We start from the raw sequence: 26200 nt of genomic DNA, 5'->3' as shown, positions 1-26200 counted from the left end.
TAAACAGACTCACGGTTATAATGGAGTTCTACTTGAGCGATGCAGTTACTGTTTTATCTTGCCATGTGTTGGTGATTTGCTACGGCAAATTAGTGAAGAAATGTGTACAGTGTTTTAAATTTATAATGAATATTCCAGTCTTACGTTTGAACTGTCAAATATTTATCAAAACTGTAAAATCGCTTTTAGTCGGTACTGTAACATATTTGTGTAATAATAAAGGTAAATTTAAGTTTTAACCGAAGAGATTAATGAAGCAGTTTAGATAATTATGGGTACGGTTACCATTTGTACTTTCACAATCGCTACGGATCATGCGCTGTTGTTAGCCGCTCTTCATGCACTGCGTTGAGTGTCTCTCTTAGACATATCCGCTCAGCATCAACCAAAACTATCTTTGAATTGGAGATCACCTAATTCGAACGTACCGGAAAAAGGGAACTGTTTATTTTTTTTTCTACCACGAAAAACTCAAGCAGCATGAACATGACAATGATCAACACTTTCCGCTTCGCCGTACAGCCTAACCCAGTAACTACGGAAGCATCGGGAATGGTGGCGCACGCGCGCAAACATCCACCGAAGAGGTTTGTTGTTTTTCTGTTCTCGTCCGTCTTGTACCGATTCACGGCTGGTCGGTTTGCCGTTGCTCTCGGGTTGGGTTCCTGCGATCGAAGGCAGTACTACTGCCGACATCCACTAATCAACACGCGATCAGCAGGGGAAGAGTACCGTTCTGAAATTTAGACTTGATGGGAGTTCAGGATTTTTTCTAGTGATATTATTAGCATCAAGTGAAATGAAAATTGCCATTATCTTGGCATATGATCCCCGTTCAAATGATAACTGTTCTGTGCGTGTAATTTACTAATTGAACCTGCGCCAATTACGTGTCAATGACTAAGCCCAAAGTTTTGTGCCCTAGAAAAAGATATAGCGGCAATCTGACTAAGCACTAGTGTGGTGAATAATCTTAGAAAACAAGTAGCACGAGGAACCATCTCACATGCCGAATCCTGAAAGGTGATTTTCAAAAAGCATCTGCATCATTTTGTCTGACAAGGGTGGTGTGTTTTTAGCCACAATCTCAGTCAGAGTGCGGTGGTGTATTTAAAAATAAAGTGAATCAACCTTTTATCCAGCACTCTTTCTACTGTTACGTGAGACAATTTGGGTGTTCTTCTTCCAAGGAAAGCTCAACGATCACCGAATTCAGTCAGTTTCTGGAAACTGTGAGTAGTACTGCACAATACGTAACCATTTCAAACTGACCGGCAACACACATCAACATTTTCAAGTGTACGACCGATACACCCAAAATACTCGGAGTCGCCTTTTATGGCCATGAAAAACGGTGCGCAATGGACGAAGTTCGTGAAAATTTTCTTGTTATTTTTTTTTCATTTTTATTACTTCGCCGTGTGTTTCCCTACCACGATCGCGTTGTCTAGAGCGATAAACAATTTAGGGTGACAAGTTTTATTACAACCAGGAAGTGTTTTTTAGAATAAACGATCGACGATTCAAATTTTTGGGATGGCCAATTTTAGGATAATCATTATAACTGTTAATAGATGGGTTTCGGTTTTATCAAATCCGACTATTCGGATGCAGAGCGAAATGCGAGTGTACTAATTTTCGCGCCTCATCGCATCTGCAAAATGTGGTTGGCACGCTAAAAATAGGGCAAATTCACGGATTGAAATTGTGTGTACCTATGTCATTCAAAACCGGATCGGAGGATTAGTTTGTCTAGCCGCTGTGTAAAATTTGTGTGGGGGTGTTCGGGATTTTTACACTGACATGACACTGTAATAGAGCATAGTTTGAGAATCCAATTATCGAAGGGTCGCCAAAAAAGGTATCATAACTGAAAGCTGCGTGTGGCGAATACCTTAGGTGTTGGTAGAGATTCTTACAGCATCTTTTCATCAGATAGGTTTGTAAACCATATTGTAGATCATGTTTTTGATTTTCTGAATTTTATCATTGACTGGGTTTGAAATCTCTTGGGTCATCGACTGAAGTCTCCTGCTTCATCCTGTATTTTTGAGACTAATCATTAAATGCATGATATTTTTTTATATAATGAAAATATATTTTTAAGCTTAATCGAGCTTTTAAAAAGCAGAAACGATGATTAAAAGACTACAATAATTGCTTTTTAATTCCAATTTCAATTAAATCAGTTTATTACCAATTTGAAACAATATAATAGTAAAATCAATAATGATAGTTTATTCTGGACTGCTCTGTCTTCTAATAGTTCAATATAAACCCCTATACAGACTTAAAGTTCAAACTTTACATTTAGGATTTAACCTAAAACTTATAAATTGCGTGCTGCAAAATAACTTAATTTGTGATGGAAAGTACAAACTTGAAACCAATTCTCGAGCTCGGTATAGTAAAATGCTGAGGCAGATCGGCGATACACAATTTCGCTGATTGTTCAGTATTCAATTTTTATGTTATCCGAGATTCGTTTAGTTAATTTAATGATTTTTCAGTAAAAGCTCATCTTTTTGCCGAGATTTGGCAAAACATTGTGCTGAACTCAACAGTGATTAACAATTATTCCGAAATCAGCAAATGCGTTTACCAAAATTTTGGGACATGTATTAGCTTTTGGCAAGACAACTGACGCTCGGCACTACGCAGTTATTTTCTGACGAAATATTTCGGGGAAATTTTTGGTGGTCATTAGACAAAATTTAATTCGTCCAAAAGGAAAACGTGAAATTTTACGATCTATTCAGCAAGTAAAATAACTAAAAAATATTGTTGGTTATTTAATAGGATGCACCTTCCAGATCCTGCTTTCTCTGCCGAAAATTCATTAGGAGAAAGTATTATAAAGCGTCCCTGCGGGCCAAAATGCCCCCTTCCCTTTTTAAGTGTTCAAGACTTGTCTGAACAAATGTTTTATCACTAATACTATCTTTTCGTAAAAACTTTCTTCTCTGCAAGTTTGCGGTTGTCGTTTGCTGGAAAATATGAAAAAAACTGAAAATATCATTCGATGTAAGGTTTTGCTTTGATTAAACAATTAATCGATAGAACGTCCAAAGGTCGGTTGCTACTTAGTAATTAACTTTTAGCAGTGCTAATATCTCTATTTACAGTATAAAAATCCAGAGAAACGAAGCCATTTTTTATATTCGAATTTTCTCATAACAGTGACTCTACGGACATTATGCCCCACCTTTGACTCAACAGTATGCTTCGAGTTAAACTATTGTTTAAAAGATTTATAACGATTATTAAAACCAAATGTAGCGTTAGGATGATCAACAATTTTGGCTTCCAATTGTAGTTAATTGATTAAGCGAATGATTTCTGGTGCAAAGAATAACTTCTTTATCTACTTTTCTTCTATATCGACATTTCAAGGGGCATATTGCATCATTGTAGTGGGGCATACAATTGATTTGTTGAGAGGCATATTATACGGCAAGCAAAAAAACTGAGAATGTGGTCATTTTGGAAAATGTGTTTGTATCAATCAATTCTCATAGGGTGTATTGCAAAGAAATGCCTACATTCATGAAGAAAATATATTCAGTTAAGGTTATGCCGAGCAGACAGTAAACTTTTTGCTGGCAATTTCGGTAATAGCTGACGTTTGTCAAAATTGAGATTACCGAGACTCTCAGCAATTTTATCTTTTGCGAGATGATTACCGAGTGCTCGGCATTATTATTTTGCTGAAATTCAGGAAAAAAGTGTGTATATTCATATCTTAATCATAAGATTTTTTGATTCGATATGTAATTGTTATTTTACGCAAAAAAATTGAGAATCTGGTTTCACTATATGATAAAGAAGGTAACTTGAGACAACATTCACTCAAATATACAAACTAACAAAAATGTCTATTCATTCCATAGATTATTCGTACTCCACACATTGATTGAAATGTTGTTTGACTAGTTTTTTTTGTTAATGTTTTATTTCTTAAAAACTTCATTCCATGTAAATTATCACTATAGAATGAAAGAACATAATTTGTGAACAAGCTAATAATGATTTACTCGCAACTCGAAAGTGTTTTGATTGCCGAATCATCAAATTTGGTCACTATTCCTGAATCGATTTTGTTCTTCTCCTCTGATAAATTCCATTGTCAAATTCGTCTCAAAGTAGTTTTTCCAGCAGATCGTCACAGTCAATGGTATTATTTGAAATGTCGCAAGAACCCTCATAAGAAGAAAGCTGAAAGCGTATAAAAACTTTTATGCTTTCTATTCTCCTGATAAGGTGCAGATAACTGAGCAGTACTGTGTTTTCAAAAACTCATGTGTTTTAACGAATAAATCCCAGCATCAAGAAAGTTTTCGAGGTGATTTGAGCAACGTGTTCAAGGAATTTTAGCTTGTTATCCAAATAAACGTCGGAATGAAGGATCCGTAATGAAGGATCACGGACACTCGTTCAATGGTTCAATAGACTATTAAAGTGCGTAACAATCCAATATAGATTTTATAATGCGCAAAATTTTAAGATCATCCGCATACAGCAATTAAGATTATCCGCATACAGCAATTTAGCACTTTGCAGAGGACGTTGATAAATAAAACAAGAAGCAGTGGATCAATATGGCTTCCTTGAGGGACACATGAAGATATTTCAAACGAAGAAGATATTGTATATCATTGCGTTTGGTTGAACAGGGATTTTATGCTTGTAAAACGGTATTTCGGCTTCGTGTAAACATTGTTTGATCGTCTTGAAGAAGGCGAACATTTTCTTTCCGGTAAACGGCTTCGTGCAGGTGCAGAAAGGGTTTATTCCTAAAAATCTCACAGATTATATAGAAATGCAACAATTCCCAAGAGGATATTCACCAGCAAAATATTTACAGGGCATTAAGAAATTGTTCCTCCACTTGCAGCAATACTAAAGTTATTGAAAGCTTGGGAATCGAAGTTGAAACCATTCATGGAATTTATTTCATCGCTGGAGCATATTTGCCATTCCAATGCACCGGCGAACAATTAAATTTTTTAAAGGCGATTTGCAAAAACTTCCAAGATATCGATCGAAATATTTTGTAATAGGGGACTTAAATGCTAAGCATGTCCAGTGGAATTGTAGGTAAAATAACAGTAACGGTAAAATACTTCATAATCAACTCTCAGCTGGTTACTTCACAGTTCTTCATCCCAGTAATCCGTGAAAATACCCGTCTACAATTGATCTGGTTCTAACGGATCAAAGTCACATTTGTAGTGAACCGATTACACATGCTGACTTTGACTCAGATCATCTTCCTGTAACATTCAGACTTTCCAACGAAGCTATAATTAATCCTATTAGTTCTATATTCAACTATCATAGAGCTAATTGGTTGGATTACAGATCTCACATTGAAAATCATGTGGATCATGAAACTATTTTAAAAAATTCTGCGCACGGAACGACCGAAATCAGCATTTTCGCGAAAAATTTAGTTGATTTGCTGATTTTAGTTAGTTATTTTTTGAGACAACTAAAAAAATCTTACTTTTGCTGATTTAGATTTTTTATTCTCATTCCCTTAATAATAATAAAATATTTGTTGAAATGACTATTTTTTTTAGTTGAATTCACAAATTAAACGTACTGTCATTTCTTAGCTAAGGCACACTTCATATCCAGTCAACTAATTTTTTAGTTGAATTAAAGAAATATAATGTTGTTTTCAACCAATATGAATGGTTGAATTGGCTTCTGCAATCTGCAGCTATATGGCGCCCTGTCACCGAAACGGTAACACCTTAATGACTACTAGCCACTAGATGGCACACTACTGCCGAAAAAAATTCAGACGCGGTTGTCTTTTCTATATTGGCAGGTATAAATACGATGTTGTGTTGGAGAAAAAGACATAAACGAAACGTAAACATCTTTTTGAATTTTTTTTTCTTCTAAATCACTGTTTCTTCATTCTCACTGAAAACTTTGAGCACTCGGAAAACAAAAACCGAATACAAATAGTACACCGGACGGCGCAGCTCGGAAGGTTTGAAGATACAAAAAAACTTCATCACAATTAGAGTGAAACATTCGAAATTCACATCACTGCTCCGCGTAAAAACATTATTACGCACAATCGCTTCAAGTGCGCACAAATTCTGAATAAGTACACTTTCCACTAACAGTTTACGTCATTTTTACATATCGGTTTAGAAAATTATATAGGGATATATCGTAACACATGCGAAAAACATCTAAACAATTTGCGAGCAGTTTCAACAAGACTGTCTCTTTTAGCTTTTTAATGGATTGTTTTGCTTTGGCACTGCTGTCCTTCAGTAATGACGGTGATAGATAAATAGAATCAAAGTTTCTGATTTTAATAACGAAATTAGTTGTCAATGAGAATTTCGTGTTGGATTGAAATATTGCTGGTTTGTGTCCAGAATATTCGCCAACTAAACACATTCTCTAAAAATAAGAGTTTTTTTCAGCACAGTAAATTCTACATTTTAACTAATTTTATAGTTATTTTGGAAATTTTGTTGTTAGAATCAACTAATTCAAAAACAGTAATACGAATTAGGCGCAGAGCTAATTTCGGTCGTTCCGTGCGGACATCGACACAGCAATTGATAATTTGAATTATTAAATTATCGAAGCTAGAAATCTTTCAGTTCCCAGAGCTCAAACTAAATTAAATTCTCCTATCATCGATGACAATCTTCAACTGCTCATTCGGATGAAGAATGTTCGTCGATGACAATATTAACGTTCTCGTGATCCTGCTATGAAAAACATAGTTAAGGATTTACAAAAAGAAATTAAACATAGAACTCTTTTGCGAAATGATAAACCCAGCAGAAACATCAAGTTATCGACCACTTTCTTCTATCAGTAAACTTTTTGAAAAAAATTATCTTGTTGAGAATGATGTCTCATATAAATGAGAATTCAATTTTTTTACCAGAGCAGTTTGGATTTCGTCATGAACATTCAACTACTCATCAACTTGTCAGAGTAACGAACATGATAAAATCGAATAAATCTTCTGGGTTATCCACTGGAGTTGCTCTTCTAGACATAGAAAAAGCATTCGACATTGTTTGGCACAAAGGTTTAATAGCGAAAATGTCTGATTTCCAGTTTCCTATTTATTTGATCAAAATGATTCAAAATTATTTAACTGATCGTACTCTTCAGGTTAGCTATCAGAATTGTAAATCTGAATTGCTACCCGTACGAGCCGGTGTTCCGCAGGGTTCGAGCGTAGCTCTGATCTTCCAAATCTACCTGCTGGTTATCAGAAATTACTATTCTGTGACGACACAAGTCATTTTGCCGCAGGTAGAAATCTAAGAGTGATCCGCAGTCGCCTATAAAGAAGCTTACATATTTTCAGTGATTATCTGTCAACATGGAAAATTGAACCAAATGCAGCAAAAACGCAATTAATTTTCTTTCCCCATAAGCCAAGTCATTATCAAATTGAATGGCTTGAAATTGACATGGTCTGATCAAGCAAAATACTTGGGTTTAACGTATGACAAAAAACTCACTTTCAAAGATCACATTGAAGGAATCCAGGCAAAGTGTAATAAATATATTAAATGTTTATATCCTCTTATAAACAGAAATTCTAAGCTCTGTCTAAAAAACAAATTGTTAATTTATAAACAAACTTTCAGACCAGCCATGCTTTATGCGGTACCAATTTGGTCAAGCTGTTGTTCCACCAGGAAGAAAACGCTTCAAAGGATTCAGAATAAAATTCTGAAAATGATTCTGAAGCGTCCTCCCTGGTTTAGTACAAATGAGTTACACAGACTCACAAATATAGAACCATTAGATGTAATGTCACATAATATTATAAGCAAATTCCGACAAAAATCGATGCAATCTTCAATTGAATCGATTCGCTCTCTGTATTAGTTAGTAAGTTAGTATATAAGTTCCTTTTCCCCATTACACAATACAAGTAGGTTTAGAATTTTCCCTACACAAAAATCTCAGAATTGCGGAAGCAAATAATGTCCTCATGGTAATAACTAAATCATATATATAATAGGGCTGAAAAGTCACCACTTGTGGCTGAACACCCAATTTAAATCTTAATAATTTAATTTTAACTTATATTCCAATAAATAGTTATTAAAAAAAACAACATTTTAGTTGAAACAACCAGGGCGTGAAACAACAATTGTAATATTGTAATTTTGTGATCTGTGGGTTCTCCGTGTTGAGAAAGCAGCCGCTGAAAGCCATCGTATTTTGGTGGAAGTTTACGATGAGCATACTCTAGATATGCTATCGGTTTGGAGGTGGTATGCTTGATTTAAAAGTGGCAATTTTGATTTGAACGTTTGAAAATGATAAATTGTAGGATTTTTTCGATCTAGTTCCGTCTTGTAGTTACTCAGCCAGCCACTGTCCAACATTTAAAAGCAATGGGATTGATCCAAAAGGTAGCAATTGGGTGCCGTGTGAATTAGATCCAAAGTACGCCGCTTCGTCATCTGCTACAATGGCACAATAGAAAAGATCAGTTTGCAACGACTGAGTGGAAATATACATTAGATAAACCAAAATAATGAGAATCTCGGAAAATATAATTTTATGGAAAAGAAAAGGTCAGAGACGACACTTGAACCTGCGTTCTTATGCAATTTCTGCATACGCGTTTACCATTTCCGCCACCCTGAGCTGTTGTAGACACAATTCTACCACAAAACTGGGTTGGTCAGCGTACATCGAACAAAGATCTAAGCCCTTAGCCGCCTCACGATCGGTACCATATATTCAAACATCTTTTCTGTTCATCAGACATCAAAGACTAGTCTTTTAGCTCTATACCTTTTTCCGCTCAAGCACTAATAAATCGACAATAGAAACGGTTTTTCGCATCGGATTGTTACTATCGATGAAAAGTGGTTCCATTACGATAATCCAAAACGTCGGTCAACGTATGGATACCTCGGCCATGCATCATGAGCCGAGCTTTGGCCATCGGAATTGGAATTTGAGTAATCGCAACTTTAACCATGAGTTATGTTCAAAGACCGTGTAATGCTCGCCTACATGTTGCACGGTTGGTAAAACATAGGTTCTGGCATCATTGTACCAATTCAGCGTCTGATGCAGTTGACAGTTTGTGTGACTGTTCATGATCCGGATAAAATTAACGGAACTTATTGATTGAAGCAACGAGTATCGGAATGGCGGTTATCTATCTTTATTCTGCAAGTAATGCTGTACAGTTCATTTACATGATTCTTTATTAAAATATTAATTAGCCTAAGAAGCAAATACGTTCGTACGTTAGTAAAACGTATTATTCTGAGGGAAGTGAATTTATGGGAAGATAAAATGTAGGCAAATGAATTGAATATGTATTTCAATTATGAACTTGAATAAAATGTACTTTCAACTTTGAGTTGTTGAGAAACGAATCACAACTTCGAAGAACCTTATTATCATCCCTCCGAATAACATACTTAGAATCGTTCAAATGGGAAGTCTTACCTCACACGCTGTATAGCCCACACATTGCTCCTTTCGATTACAAATTGTTACGGTCGATGCATCTTGACCTGGCTGACCAGCTCTTTTACAGTTATGATGAAGTCGAAATATGGATCGATTCGAGAAATGCGGCTAAACTGGTCGAATTTTTTAAAAAGGGTATCCGCGAACTATCAGAAACATATTGAATTTGGAACCTTTTTTGTCAATATAGTTTCAAATATCGAAATAAAACGGTTCGAACTTATTTATACCCCAAACAAATAAAAAATATGAGTAATTTATTAAAAGTGCATAAAATGCATACTGTTTAAAATATTTTTTTTCTTTTTGCGATATTCTCCTAACCAGAGATCATTTTTTTTGTAGAAACAGACAATGAAAATTATAGAATGATAGTACTCAAGGGAGAGCAAGGATGTGAAAATACAGCACGGAAAAGTGAGACGTGACAGAGGGTCATTTAAGCACTTTTCCGTGCTGTATTTTCACATCCTTGCTCTCCCTTGAGTACTATCATTCTATAATTTTCATTGTCTGTTTCTACAGAAAAAATGATCTCTGGTTAGGAGAATATCGCAAAAAGAAAAAAGAAATATTGACCACTAAACTTAGTCGTTAAAAAAGAAAAAGAGTTTTAAATAATATTTATATTTATTTGTTACTTCAAAGTATTTAGATGAAAAAACTATCAAAATAACGCATGACTGTTCAATTGGTCCTAATCGGTATATCGAGTTGGTTCACTGCACCTGTCATTCAATCTTTTCATATCAATTTCATTTGGTTGGAATGATCGACGATTCTTGCTGGTTCTATTCAGTACTACTGAAAGCAGTTTTGCTGACTGATAGTGACACTTGATTCGATCGAATGAGCAACCGATTGTTTGCATTGATTTGTTTTTGTCTCGCGAACACCTGTGTGCGCCTTGGGAAGTCATCCGCATTCGTTTTCGTTCCACCCGAATGCACTCTTCTACTGGCGGGTTTTTATATTTCCTCGTCCGCCAGATGCACTTTGCATGTAGGGAGTGGCATTTTCAATTCGATGAATGTTTGATTAGTTCAGTATATAGCGGCCCTTACACGATCATTAAAAGTGCCATTACTAAAAAGTAATGTCATTTTTAATGAACATTAATGTTCATCACCCTTATTCTGAATAACGACGGATTGATTTTTCATTCGAATGTGGTTCGATCGAATCCTAGCTACCTTTGATTTTGATAGCGTTAAATGAAAAACGATAGAAAAATCAATACGAATAAGGGTGAATAATTCTCAGCTCAATCAATGTGCGTGCTGCAGCGGTATCACCGTTAATTTAACATCAAAATTTCGCTGTCGCTTAATCACTTACCAACAGCTTGCTTATAAACTTTTAAACTAATTTGAAGATCATCTTTTGCACGATCATCATTAGCAAAAAAAAAATCTTTTTGGGAGAGTCAATCGAATCGCACTGTGGATCATTAACCCTAAAATGTGCGGCGCAGTTCTGTATAAGGATCGATCTCGCCATATTAGGACTGCGGGGTTGGTTTTCTTTAAACAAATAATTTCATTAGGGGTTTCAACTACCAAGGACAGCGCGGCGATCCACGCCGTCTGCGTTTTCCACTTGACATAAATCACATGTTATTCTTTCATTCTCTTCAACGTCACGTCGGTCGCGTCGATCAATTTAGAGTGGGAAATTTGATTTCATAATCTCACCTCTGTCGCTTGTGTCGTTCTGAATGTCTCTACTTTTTCGTTCAAGTTAGAGAAAAACTTCAATGCTTCGTCATTTCGGTCTTTTCGCAGAATGAACCGAAATCTTCGAAATCTTGTGCGACAAAGCATTCGGTTTCTGTTTTCGGCCAAATACCGCTGCCATTGCTCTCGCCAGAAAAAGACGTGACGGCATTTCAAAGAGGCGAATACATTTGAATTTCAAAAGCGCGTGCGGTGATGTCCCGTTTGTTTCTTTGGACGAATGTCAAGTTTTCCAGGATGGTACGGTGCTCCCGTCATGCATTGTTGGCAGGAACGAATGATCTTGACGAAGGTTGCGTGTCGTGAGGGGATCCGAAAAAATGATGTGTACTTATACACAGCTGTCTTCAGGTAAAGTTTGAAGATTATAGCTCAATGGTGTGATTAACTGTGAGCTGATCTGATGAAAACTACTAATAATCTTAAGAAGTAATGAAGAAAATGAGTGGGTCGATTACTACTCAAGCATTCAAGTCCTTAAAAGGAAAAATCCCGTAATTACCATTATGCATTTCGCTTTCTGTCTATATTTTCCTCCGAAACAGTGTCAACAAGTCAACAAGCTTGCGGTTCAATCTGGCACAGATCCAAAACAATACTGTCTCCGTTTTCCTTATGCAGTGATCTGCCGTTCGTTGGTTTTTGCACGAAAAACGTAAACAAAACGTAGAACGCGCCCATTTCCATTAATGTGAACATGATCATCGCCTTCCGCGATGTCTGCTCGTAATTTCTGTCCCGTAAATGTAAATGTTCTGAAGCATTTCACTGTCTTTTGGTACAGGTCTTAAAATAGTTCCTCTTTGTGACGGAATCGTGTATCTCGATTCGATGAGTAATTCAGATTAATACGTCGTCAAATTACGTGCTACAAGAGAACGAAACGAAGCCGTTGTTGAGAGTATCCTAACAGGATTTGGGAGAGTGAATATCTCGAATTAGAACCTTTCTGTGCCGAACATGAACATATCGAACGAAGGTCACTTTTGGTTTCGTCGTGGTATCAATGTCAAAAAAGTTAATACCTATTCAGCTACCGAAGTTGACAAACATGACAGATGGTAAATATTTCGCTTGAGCGACCTTGAAAGAAATTGTTTTGGCTTGGACGTTTTCCTTGATGGAGCGTTGGAAGAATAACATATCAGCTGACGCCCGGTTTTGCACTCTAATTTCAGCCGGGATTTGACGGAGAGCAAACCATTTAACGACCACATTTCAACGCATTTTATGTCACATTGCGAAAGAAAGGATTGTTCAGTCGGCCAACGGGCGAGGGAAGTCGACGTGAACCACCGTGTGAACAGTTTAAAATAGATCTCTACCTTTTTTCGTACGTTGCAATCAGAAGAAAAATTTCGGTTTTGTTCCGGCCTCGCTATCCGTCAAGTCGAAATATAAAAATAGCTTGTGTTGCAGAAAGTTTAATGCATTCTTCAGAGCGACTGCGTTGCACAGTCAGCAGTCGTGACTTGGTTTTGCTAGTAAACTACACATTTCGATTAAGAAGTTTGTTCTCCCCGAAGCTAGTATTTGACTGTAGACAGGAAATTGCATGTTAATTCATTTGAACACTTCTTTTTCTCCTCATCAACAGGTCTCCAAAGTGACTACAACCCGTACGGTCAAATCCAACGCATCGTCTTCATCGAATAGCGCACCCAAGCCGAGTATCGATAACCTAGAACAAATCTGGGACGAAGCTGTACTAAAACAGTTGGTGAGTGTTAGCTCTTATACATTTGTTTTGCGATACTTGCTAAGAAACCAATGGCAATTTTCTTTCAGTTGGATTCATCTACAAATTACGAAGAACGTCGTAAGATCCGAGCACGTCTCCGTCAAATCATGGCCGAAAAAGAAGGTACCGCCACTTACTTCTAGACCAATCAGACGCCCAAACAAACTCACTAAACGCACTCCAAAGATTTTCGTTCGAAAGGCCTGCGTTTCACGTTACTTTTATCTTGCTCTTTGTTATTCAAAAAAAAAACATACAACAATACTTTAAACCGCTACAAATTTCCAGATAGCTAAATACACAATCCATCCAAACATACACAACCACAGTCCAAATGAGACCTACCAAGCCCCGAACCAAACGCCTTACCCTTAAGTACAAACCGACACGCACACTTCCTAGATACAAACTGTTTCGCAAGTCGTGTTTAAGCAAACAGAAGCAAGGCAACACCCACCAGCGTCGGGGCTTGGATCCTCGGAACAAATCCGCTTTAATCACTCTTGTTCCCCCGACCAATCCATCCGATTCTCTTACAGCCTGTGCCGACATCGTGGCTAGTGTAACTGCCGACCTGCAGCGAGAACGTCAACAACTACATCAGCAACAGCAGCAAAAACAGAGCACTAACGACTCCAACAGTAACAGTGGTGGTATACAGGGTGAGTCGCTCTTGTTGCCTTTGCTGCAGGGTATTTTGTTGCACAATAAAGGTGGCGCCAACGGCTCTCTTGGGTCTTCTGGAATTGGTGGTAGCGTCGCTTCGCTGGCTATCCCGCCAGTCGAAGACTCCGGCACAGAGTCGGGCGAAGACCTACGGCTTTTAGCAGCCGGATTGCATGACAATATCGAAATGTATCGTGGTATTGGTGTCGGTAGTGCTACTTCCACCGCTGGTGGTAGTGGTGTTAGTGGTGATGGTAGTAGTGTTTGTAATGGTAGACAACAGGAAGGTTGTGATGATATTTTGCACGAAGTTACAGCAGCCCTTGACCGGTTGCAGCTCTCACTTAGAGACGGGAAGGACATCAATGTGGAAATGAACAAACGAAACGCTCTGTTATCGCTCGTATGTCGACTCCAGGCAGGTCTACTGCAACCTGATAAACTTCCGGAACACGTTTCTCCAGTAGAGGAGCTGAACGGCAAAGAAGATGTGACCGATATCAATCAAATGCGTCGTGGTAGCGGTCGTTTTGCCAAGAGAAGAAATCGGAACAATCGTCATACCGTTGGTGTCAGCCGTGAGGAGTTGGCGGATGCTCGCCGATTCATCGAAGAAATCGGTCGTATCGGAGATCTGTCCTCGCATTCTCACTCGGTAACTCCTGATAAACCTAAAATTCCAGAAAAACCACTTCTACCGTACTCTCTCCAAAAGCAACAGTCATTCGGTACTGTTTTGCCTACTCAATCCATTGTTCCTGCATCGGGCTTTGCGATGAAACGCCCGAGTCAATTCGTTCCCAAAGAGATACAGGACAGTAACCTGAAGCCCATCATGAAACCCAATGATCGTAAAGCTAAACAAAAGCTTTTCCGACAATCGCAAAGTTTTGACCAGTCCCCAATCGATGATCATGAACCCGTCGTCGTCCAACACAAACCGATTGATATAAAACCTTTGGTTCCAGTGAATCGAAGCGATCCTTTTAAGAAACCCATACAGACTGCTGCTCAGCGGGCTTTGGTGAAGAAGTATTCATTCAACGATGGTTCGACTTCTGAAGAGGACGAACCACGCAAAACTGCCGAACAGGTAGTTCTACAGAAGAATAGTACCAAAGGATCGACCGTTATCAATAGCGTTCAGAAACTAGTAAATCGAGAAGTGAAACCAAGCCATAACGATTTCCATAGATCTGGAGGACAGCAGCAACGCACCGCAGATACCAATAATACACACTCGAACGGAATAGAAACGAATAAACCAATGAATAAGTACACTAGTAAAAAGTTGCGAATGAAACGCGCAAATACGATAGATATTCCAAAGAAACTTTTGAACAATGAAGTTGACAGCGATGATGAGACAGATGAAGAAAAACGCCCCGTTAATCGTCCAAGAGAAATTAAAGCGAAAACTCCGGCACCGGCACCTGCCAAACCGACTGTAGAGGTGCCGGACTTTAAACCAAAAACCGATAACGACAAAAAGTTTATGGCTTTCCTCCAGAAACAGAATCAATCGACCAGACAAATGTGGACAAATCCAGTGAAAGAACGCGTTGGAGCTAACAATTGGACCAGTAAGTTCGACCACTTGAAACACAATTTCGAAAACGCTGATAAGCTTGGCAAAGTAGTCGCTCCAATAAAAAATTCTACTCCCAAAAACTCAGCTATGAACTTTTGGAAGAAAGCAGAAAGTGCTTCCTTCGACGAACTGAAAATGAAACCTCCGAAACCAACTCCATCCGTCCAAAACTATGTCGCTCCCAAAACGACAACGCAACCCAAACTACCTTCGAAACCTATCGGACCAGTTTATCAATCAGCTGCAAGTGTCAATAAATCCCACAACAAACATACAGTTCCTCGTTCTGTTTCTCAGCCGACTTCTAGTAGCATTACTGTTTCTAAACCGACCACGGCTGCCTCTTCTGAATCACCGTCTTCCAATCAATTCACACATGCTCCAACGTCTGCATTTAAACCAATCTCGAGAAAGCCCGCTCCAGTAAATTTGGACTTCAAACCTGTGCACCACGAACCGGATATCATAAAGCCGATTCCTGCCAATGTGTCCAATGGTATCGTAAAACAAATTGTAGCCTCTGGTTTCAAGGAAACATCAGAGGTTAAACCAGAACCGATGAATGTTCAGATTGGACTGGTCAAATCTCTTGCGGCCGCTGGATATCACGAAACGCCGTATGTTCCCCCACCAAAGATCGAACGCACCCCAACGCATCATGTACTCAACTATCAGGCAAAGCCGGAACGTGGAGATTCTCCAACACCTACAGCACCTTGGGTTGGTAAGCGATCTGGCGGGGACAATAATAGTAGAGTAGCCAGCATTGCTTCCACCAAATTCACAGCAAACCAATTTGGCTTGAACAAGGGTACACTTCCAACACAATCCCAGCTTACCTATCAAGGATCGTTGAAGTACAACGAAAAACCAGTTGGCTTCCAGCAACCAGAACGCCTGCCGGATAGAAGACCATCGCTTCCTGATGTCGGAGAGAGTCGACCACCAACAAAATCTACTGGGTTCACCTATACCTTCACAGATTATACTCTACCGGAATCGATATCCACGTTCACACTCAATCGCAGTGATTCGTTGACGAATCCGGACAACCAACCGCTGGTTCTCACTAACACCAATTCGATTTATAGTCCATCGGTTATGCACCAGCCCTCAGCACTCATGAGCTCACAGCAGCAGCAGCATCAGCAGATCAACTACCTTAGTGTGAACGATCAGCACAGCTCTGCTTCGTTATCTCCCAACAACGACGACAGAGATGATTTGGACTCGTTGGATTCACAGGAAATGCGCGTTACTACGAAAGTGATGCGAGCTCCGGTTAGCCAACTGGCCAGCTTTTCCAACAACAAACCTTCTCATCTAGGCAACTTGCCAGATCGTGGTTCAATGATTGCTCAAAATTTACAAAACTCTCTGAAAAAAATTCAACAGAAGAGTCCAACTCCTCCGGGTCGACAGACAAATGTGTCGTTACGTACTACACAGGAGCAACATCTACCGCAACATACGGTGCCGAAAGTTGAAATTATCCCGCAGACCCCAATTGCCAGTAAAGCATTGCAATCGCAGCCTCAGTTCAATGTACCTTCTCATGTCATTTACAACAACGTTCAGAGACATCCCGCGGCATACGAATCTTATCGACCAGCTCCGCTGGTTCGTACCGATTCCTGGGCGCACATAAGCCCACAAACTACAATGAATGGGTTGGCACGAGCTAAATCCAGTCACACGTTAGCTGTTCCGCCGATCTACGAAGGCGGTTATAAGACTCAACAGAGCAATACTATATCGGACAAGCAACGAACAATGGAAGCATACTTCGCCGGTCAGAAACCTTCTTTTGATTCAACGAGTAATTCTTCATCCACCAATCATTTTCTACGCGATAAAAGTGGAATGTCTCAGAACAGTGTTCGACCGGTTTCGTACGCCATGGGTCTCAGTTACAATCCTAATCAATACAACATAATGACTCCGCAAAATAATCCCAAACCTATGGGAGATTATCCGTCATCTTCGCAAGCGATGTATTCGTCGTCATCTACGCAACCAAAAACACCCGCTGTTTCACAACTACAACAACAACAACCGCAGCAGCAGCAGTACTATCAACCTCCACTTGGTGCTGGGTTGGTACGCAGTCGAACAATGCCTCATATCCCGTTAGGTAATCTGAACCTTCTGGACGAGGACAACGTAGATGATGCATTTGAAGAATTGATGAGTCAATCGTTTGCTGTGTAGTTTTTACGGTGGAAACCACCAAGATTTTACTACCGACATTTGGTACAAGTAGACTTCGGTGCGGCCAACAGACTCCTTGTGGCCAAACCATGAAGTCGAAAAACATTCCAATTTGTAACTGTTAACGACTGGCGTCCGGATGTAATCTGTGGCCATCTAGCGCGTAAGGATTTCAGTGTGAATAGAATCATATAGGCTGTGTTTTCAATACGATTGTGACGTAGAGTGGGCGCACGACTCTAGTGATTGTGCGGTGGCGGAACGGTGAACAACGAAGCTTTAGAATAAAGACGACAGAGCACACATTCGCAAAAGACTCCGCATGAACTTATTGACTAGAAAACGAAGTTTGCTGCATTCTCTTCTCTGTGAAAAGCATCTGAATGTTTATGCTTACTCGTGTACGTGTTTTGAAAATGAATCATTTTCGGGGACATGAACATTTTTGTGTACGAATTTGCTCAATCTTTGACTGTCACTAAACAAAATTTACCGGGCAAGGACGGTACCCTATCTGGCTCTAAGCGGGTAAAAGTGTAATCGGTTACCTAAGTACTTCATGCTGCTAATACTACTCTACTACTACTACTATTACTACTACTATTACTTCTATTGCCGCAACGCGGTCATGCAAGCATCTGTATGTGCAGCCTAACAACCATCAACGAAGTTGCGGAGATGAACGGTGTTCTCCGTCGAATAAAATAAAAGTGGCAATACGGCTACAGTACAAGTAGTAGAATTCGTGAGTTCGATCGTATTTTTTCAGTGTTGTTTGGCACGGTTTGCTAGCTTCATGTGCTCCCAGTGTTGTTAGCATGCAAAACCCATCAGCTGCTCATTTTGTTGAATATTCCAACAAACCAAATTCAGCGCTACTCGCTTTGAGATGAGTCTACTGGATCATCTTTCTATGTGCACATAGAAGCTCTCTAATAAGCTCAACACTTTGTTTGATTTTGGCAGTTTTGAAACCATGTCCCAGATATTTTTGCTGTATTTGCTGCGAATTGTGTGTGTCTGTTCACCTCATACTCCGACAGGTTCATTTCTAACCAGTCATACCGCGTTGATCAGCTTCCGCAGAATTGGTTCGTGATCATGTCTGAATTCCGCTCGCTCATAGCAAATATCATTCATATACTGTTATCGCTGTCTATGATATATGTAATGTAGTTATGGTAACCTTACGTGAGATTTTCTAGTTTGTATCCTTGTTAGTTGTACTAACCGACCAAAACCCCTTTCCCGAATTCCCCAGCCTTAATTATCTTAACCGTAGCTATACTACGAAGTAATGTGTCGTTACTGAACGTGAGTTATTTCACGGCTCTGTTCTTTTCTTCTCTTGAAACCTTTCAGAAGTTACTACAACCTCAACCTCGAAGATCCAGTCCCAGGATGGAGACGTGGTCACCACCCGTACTACAGGTAATATTATGGCTTCCACCATAATCCACAACCTGGACAATTCTTGATTCTTGCCTTCTATCCGTTCTTATTTTCTCAGTGATGACAAAAACAGTAGGTCCAGCCAAACCGATGTCAGCGATGGCTAAATTTCGACAGTTAGACAAGCAGAACTCCCTCTCATCACAATCACCTCCAAAGTATGTATCGATGGCGAGCATGTCGTTCACAGTGAAAACAATCATAAATCGCTTGAAACAGTAGTTCATTGAAACCCCCGGCGAGTGACCTTATGGTTGAAGCGGGGGTTAAATAATTACATATAATAATGATAGCCCATTGAATCATTTAGGAAATCAAAATCATCAAAATTATACACATATTCATTTAAAGTATTCAAAAAAGCTCGATCATTACTAATGATATTAAATTGTTAGAAGAACATTTCGAAATAGAATCATCGTTTTATCTTGGATTCGGTCGGTAGAATTGCAGTATTAGCCAGTGACTAACACATCTTAGACTTACATAGCATTCCTATATTAAAAAGTAAACAATTTCATTGTAGTTAATTATTATTTATAAATCCTAATCAGTAATGGTAACATGTTTGGATAATAGACGGACGACTAAAACATTATATTTAACAATCATGGTTCCTTCTGTTGGCGCATACTGAAACAGTGTTGCCGTCTCGTGAAGAGCGAACAAAAAAGGCTTATGACTGGCCCAAAAACATCCTCCCAGGGTTAACGCAGAAAACAAAAACCTCAAACCCCTGTCAACCATTACTCATGGTCTCTCTATGTGTCCGCTTTCTTCTCTCTTCTCTTCCCACTGTATTTCAACTTTCGTCACACACACAAACATTTACGATCGAACACGATCAATGTTAAACCAAAAAAACACCAACATCCGTCACCATTCGTCCGCCCGTGCAGCTCCCCCAGAACACCTTCAACTCCAACTACGCCGGGTGCCGGAGGGCCAATGTTTCAGTTCACTGATCCGTCATTGAACCGTCGTGCAGCCACTGTCAAGGATCAATTGCTGCTGTGGTGCCAGATGAAAACAAGAGAATACGAGGTACAACCACTGTCAACACTACTCTGTCAACAGCCAACTTTTTTTTTCTAAACCCCTTCTTGTTAATGCATTTTGGCAAGTGCATCAGTGTAATTACTACAGTAAAATTGTGTTTTGAATGAGTGGTTTCGAAGTGTCACTCATATTCAGTACTCGTTTGTTTACTATTTCCTATATTCTTAACAAGCTGTACTTTTGTACAAAAAATACACACGGTAATCGAGGATGTCCGGATTGATGTGGGACAAATTCGGAATCCTTCGAATAAAAACTTAAGATTTTACTCTTCTAACCTCAAAACTGTAATTTACACACGTGTGCTACGTCAGTACCACCACAGACTGGATTCGACGTTTCAAATTACTATACATATGCTGCATGTCTGAGATATTAGTTAATGGTTCTCTTCTAGCGAGTAAACTTTTCAGTTAATGACTTGTTTCGGTGATGGACTTTAGCTGTTAAATTGTACAAAATACACTTTAGTTTTAATTATGCTTGTTCTTTTTAGTTCTAGTAACAAAACACATACAACTGTTGATACTTGTTATTGGTGTGATTTTTGATGGTGATTGTTTTTACCCGCTGTTAGCAAACATACTAATTATATTATCTTTATATACATATTCTTCGCAGAACGTTAAAATAGAGAACTTTTCCACCAGTTGGTCAGATGGAATGGCATTTTGTGCGCTGATTCACCATTTCCTTCCAGACGCTTTTGATTTTACCAAATTAACACCGCAACAACGACGTCATAATTTCACACTCGCCTTCCGAGTGGCTGAGTAAGTATTTTTTCCTAACTTTTTTGACTGGCAACACTGGCAGACTACACCTATATAGGTTTGTTCTCACCTCTCCGATTCGACGTCGTTATCTAGTGGGTTGCTACGATAAAGTGACTGCTAGTATAAAGCAAATAAACATAGAGACCTGAATGTTATAGAGCTATGCGCGACCCCGAAAGCGCCTTCTGATGAGAAAAGTGTTCCTAAAATGTATGTTTTATGTTGCCTGTGGAAATAGTACATCCATCTCTTACTATTGAAGAATCCAATCAGTGACATATCCCATGTATTTAACAAAATGTTAGATATTTTTTAAAATTTACCTGAGTTTGAACGAATATAAATGGCAGAACCTTACAAATATGGGTTAAAAATGATGTTTCGCGTGTTGTAAAATGGCCTAACATAAAACGAAATATAAAGATTTTAGAAGACATGAATACGTCTTACTTTACTATGGTCAACAATTTATGGTTAAATTTTCAACAGTGTGATAACCATAAATTTCTCGTATCCGTGACGAAGGATTTGAGATAGTTAGGCAAATTTCAGTCCCGATGTTCAACTGAACGAGAATAAATTTTAATCGAAGTCAGAACATAATTTAAAATTTCGTTAAAGAATTCAATGTCAGAACTTAGTTCCAAAATACAAGTTTAAAATTCAATACCAAGACTCTGGAACTGATTCTTCATTCTAGATGAAACAAGAATTTTGGATTAGATCTTGACTGGATTTTGTAACTGAATTTAGATCTGCATTCTGGAACTAAATTTTAGATCTTAACTCTAAACCTGAATTTTCGAACTGACCAAAGTTTAATTCCGAAATTCTGTTTTAGATTTTATTCCTGAATTCAGATTCAAAGTTTAGAGCCGGCATACAGGAAACAAATTCAGAACTTGAATTCGGGAACTAGATTTTGGATTTGAATTCTGGTTCGGAAGTCAAGTTCTAGAATTAAATTCGAAACCTGGATTAGAAAAATGAGTTCAGTTCCAGAATTATAGAACCAAAGTCATAAACCGAATTCTTGATCTGGATTCCTAACCTGAATTTTGCAACTTAATTTTGAGCATGCCCCAGGTTCCGAATGTAGTCCTTGAATTCAGTTCTGGTTCTGCTTTTAGGTTTTTGGTGTAGATAAATAAATGATGACGAAAAGTACGCACAGCTGTAAACATCGAATAAATTCCAAAAATCGATTGTTATTAGAACCATCCAAATATTTCCAAAGGATTATCAAAGTTTTCCTGTAGATCTAAAAAAAAAAGGCGGGTGGGTAATGTCAGAGACATAACTGGATGTCGTGAATACGAAAACAACTGACATGTTCCTTAACACTTCCGAATATCAATTAGTTGATCAATTGTATGAATTATGCAAGCATTCCCCTTTTTCACATTTTTTCGCAAAAACAAAGAAGGCTTCACTTGATCTCGATTACTGTAAATTTCACACAGCGAAAAGTGCACAAATCTAATCAAACTGTTCTAGATTTGCACTTAACTGAGGATATCTACCCTCAATTTGCGAAAAAGAAATCCTTATAGTTCTTTAGAAAACTTTTAGAGCCATTAGAACGGCTGATTTTGTGTGATGCTCTCCACCGTTCTCCTCTTTTCGTTGTTTTTTCACCAATGCAAACAACTGGCAGCTCTGACGTAATCGCTCTTGTCGGAAGCGAAACTAGCTGTGCTAACGACACACAATACATCTGCTCGCAGTGGCGATAGAATCCGAACTGATCCAATTTTTGTTAAGAGGTTTCTTTTTACGTGATTTCGTTTGTAACTTTTTCACTAATGGGCGGTTCTAGCGGCTATACAAATAGCAGCATATAGAATTTTTAATCTCGATTATTTCATTTTGGTTTTGCATTTCATTGAAAGAAACTATCAGGATGCTGTACGGGATTCATTCCTGCCTTTCAGAAGGACCAAATTGTGGAACTCACTACGATATTCAACACTGTTCGGAACATTTTTATCGAACGATTTGTTGCACAGCAGCAGATATTTTGTTCTATTCCTCAGAACGCGTTCTGATTGGCTGATATTGACATGGGTCAAATGAGACAGGTTTTTCAATAGTGTACTATTGAAATACTTCAATGCTTTTGCTATACACGTTTAAGTTGAAAAATTTCGATTCTATTGTTAGTTAGATTATATAAATCCTTTCACAGTTTATTGAGCTATGAGCTTTAAAAATACGAGAAAGGCAAACGCGCCTTATAAATTAAGCTCTTTGATACTCGTTTATACCAAACATTTCAGAAAAGTTCAATTCTGAATTGTTTGAGATTATGTCACACAACTGAAAATTTTATCATAAAATTGTGATCATATTTCCGATGGCATGTAGCAAAAATTATGTTGATTCGTTAGATACAACAAGAGATATTCACGATCAATAACTTATCACTCTCTCAGAGGGTAAATTTTGAAAAGGCACCCCATAGTAAAGTAAAAAACATTGTACCTTACGTAGATTTACAAAAAAACTTGCTCCGCTTGATAGTATATGTTAGGCGTCAATAAGTCAAACTTTAGGATAGAAACTGCTACTTCGTTACAATTTTGGAATAGAAGTAGTAAATATTGCAAAAATCACTCGAACAAGCAACTGATATGAATAATTCTCGATTTTCGCAAGTGTGAAAGAAACATGCAAATTTTATTCATATACGTTTTCCTGTTATGTCTGTGACATCACCTACCCGCCTTATTACAAAATAAATAACAAATAACGTAAATTTTTTTTACGAAATAAATTCCAAATAACGGAAACTTTTTTTCCCAAGGTAGTTTTGGCATTAATTATGATTGGCAGAGGTTTTGGCATAATATGATAATATGAACTATGACAATATTCGTATTTTTGAAGTTGATGTTACGCATAGTCGCCGGAAAACAATGTTTGATTCAGAATCCAGTATGGCGACTTCCAGTTTTTCAATATTCTTTGTGAAGGTTGATATTTTCAAAACGGATGCGATGGGTAAATGCCGGAAACTGAATCTAGATGACAACCTGCGGTTCATTGGAAGTCATCATCTTGAATTTTGAAACAACCATTTACATAGAGTTCCAGCATCTATTCGTCAAACGCGTTCCAAAAATACCCATATTGTAAGAGTTTCCAAGGAATATCAATGAACCAGAAGACACCATTTTGGATTTTGATACGAACTTGTTTAGGCCTACATTTGAGTTTTAATTTACCCAGCTGGAAAGAACTGTATTCAAAAATATTCAGTAATACAGATTAAGTGAGGTAGGTAGTGTAACGGAACTGAGTTCAGCGTTTAATATTGTGTACTACACATACTAATTTAAAGAAAGAATAGTTGAAACTGTCGATACAAGTCTAATGAACAACAGAGCGCTCCAGTTATTTTCATTTTATGCTATATTAAAGCATTTCACCTGTAGTAAATTTGTACGTAAAATAAATAAACTGATATAAAATAAAACAGCTCAATACACGAGTTCTTCCTCGCGCTGTATAAATTTTCCCATGAAAATGGAACTTTATATACTGATGAACTCATTCTCATCAACTAATTTTAAGTTAAAGTGGGTTTCAGTAAGAAATCTATACCTATAACACATGTTTTTCTCATAAATTTGTAGGTTATGTTACCAGCCAACAGAAACAATCGAGATCTAATGTACCAGTGTTGCCAGTATTAAAATGACATGAAGCCATTGTTTTTTGTAGCCATTGCTCACGCTAATCCATATCGTTTTTCGTTGCAGTGAAAAAGCCGGGATCGCGCCACTGTTGGATGTTGAAGATATGGTTGTAATGCGAAAGCCTGATTGGAAATGTGTATTTACATACGTACAATCAATTTATCGACGTTTCAAAAATGAGGATTAAAACTAGAGCGTTCGTCATTCTTGAACGAAGAAACAAAACAAAAAAACTGTACGTGCAAATTCGTGGATTTCAGTTGAGTAGTTTTGAGCCCTGGTAGGATCGTGGATAAAAAGGATTAGTCGATGGGGCGAAACATTTACTCCTCTAGTTATAGTCTCTCATGTTGTTACTATGTTAATTTGAGAAAATTATTTATTATAAGCTGCTTCCACGATCTAATTTGAATATGTTATTGTATGTATGTTTTAATGTTATTGTAATTATTAATGTTACTTTCTTTCGCTAAAGTATTTCGCTTTCGCCTGTTAAATTTTTTATTAGTTTGTAGTAATTGAGAATCAGTTGTAGACTCAAACCATGCAACAATAGCTGCATCATAGTGAAGATTCCATCTGACTTTTTCGAAGGAAAACAAAACAAGATTAACTGCCTCTTAGAAGAGTTTTGAGCTATCAAACATCTACCAAGAGAGAATGAAAAGATTGTGATCAAAATAGGTTATGCGCTTCTGGAAGAAAAACACAAAAACTCAACTCAAAGACGTTTCATGTCCTTTACGAACCGAAGACATTTGCTTTTGTTCGCAACCTTTACTTATTTTTTCAATGAGCTAGAAAAATAGTAGTTTTAGGTTACTAAAGCCGATACAAAACAACGAATAACGCACTACGTCAACAGATGAGCAATACGAAGTGGGAATAGTAGATGGACAGGACCCTGTTTATATTTTCATGAGTAATGAATCATGTCACAAAATGTGTTATTAGTGCAAAATTAACTGTATATTTTGAAAGCTTCAACATTGAACGAAAAACGGATAGAGAAGACTTAAATGACATGATTTCTCTCAAACTTGTAGTGGTGTAGGTAAATCCCTAACCCTAAACACATTGTCCTACGCACATTGAAGCAATAATGCTGAAAAAAGAAACAAATATTGTTGTAAAAATCAATTTTTAGTGATTGATTACTCGTGTTATATATATTTTGAACAGAAAATAGCTAAAGCTGGAAATAAAAACGCCAATGTTGAACGATATGAACAGAAGAAATATGTACACGGAAACTCAACCTATACGCATATTAAACTCTAACTCTTAAGTAAAACTTAACCGTGCGCCTTTCTGTTAAAGAGCTGCTTCACATTTTTATACGAATTAATACATTTTTTTATATTATCCTGTAGCAAAACTGTTACTAAGAGAAAGCAAAATTTGTGCAACGGGTAATACACCAGAAGCATACGCTTGTAATATGCAGACATAATGATAACAGTGCTTTGTTTGTTTTCTTCGAACCACCCTTCAAATCGGGCTAATGGGGCTAATGAACGGAAGTCACAGAAAAAATTAGATCATGATTTTTAGTCACTCGAAAAATCAAATGCAAGAGAAGTTTATACATTTTAGTCCATCCAGTCCGTTGCAGCAAATGAGTTCCAGTTCATAGCAGCAAATGAGTTTAAAATAATCAATCGTCGGGAAAATTTGGGTTTAAAGCATGAAAAATAAAACTGGTGCAAAAACCGGAAACTGAATTTGACAAATGAATGTATCACTCAAAAATTTTAAGCTCT

The 26200-nt window shown here is 37.9% G+C and overlaps 1 protein-coding gene across 3 annotated transcripts in view; it reads left to right on the top strand.

Annotated features, from left to right (window-relative positions):
- Positions 1 to 25890, top strand: part of LOC131425455 (calponin homology domain-containing protein DDB_G0272472-like) — a 163548-nt gene extending 137658 nt beyond the window's left edge. For 2 of the 3 annotated variants that reach the window (XM_058587399.1, XM_058587398.1), the window contains exons 6-13: positions 12838 to 12960; positions 13029 to 13104; positions 13521 to 13643; positions 18812 to 18880; positions 18960 to 19059; positions 19801 to 19945; positions 20582 to 20733; positions 24501 to 25890. In XM_058587399.1, the coding sequence (XP_058443382.1) occupies positions 12838 to 12960; positions 13029 to 13104; positions 13521 to 13643; positions 18812 to 18880; positions 18960 to 19059; positions 19801 to 19945; positions 20582 to 20733; positions 24501 to 24624 (912 nt within the window). In that variant the 3' untranslated portion in view covers positions 24625 to 25890. Of the gene's footprint in view, positions 1 to 12837; positions 12961 to 13028; positions 13105 to 13520; positions 16337 to 16381; positions 18195 to 18811; positions 18884 to 18959; positions 19060 to 19800; positions 19946 to 20581; positions 20734 to 24500 lie in introns of those variants that run through there. The other variant, XM_058587400.1, reaches the window with a different exon arrangement.
- The last annotated feature ends 310 nt before the right edge of the window (positions 25891 to 26200 follow it).

The sequence above is a fragment of the Malaya genurostris genome, chromosome 1 (assembly GCF_030247185.1).
Source record: "Malaya genurostris strain Urasoe2022 chromosome 1, Malgen_1.1, whole genome shotgun sequence".
In the NCBI taxonomy this organism is placed as follows: domain Eukaryota; kingdom Metazoa; phylum Arthropoda; class Insecta; order Diptera; family Culicidae; genus Malaya; species Malaya genurostris.
Note: the sequence above shows the minus strand (reverse complement) of the source record. Positions and strands in the feature narration are given on the sequence as shown.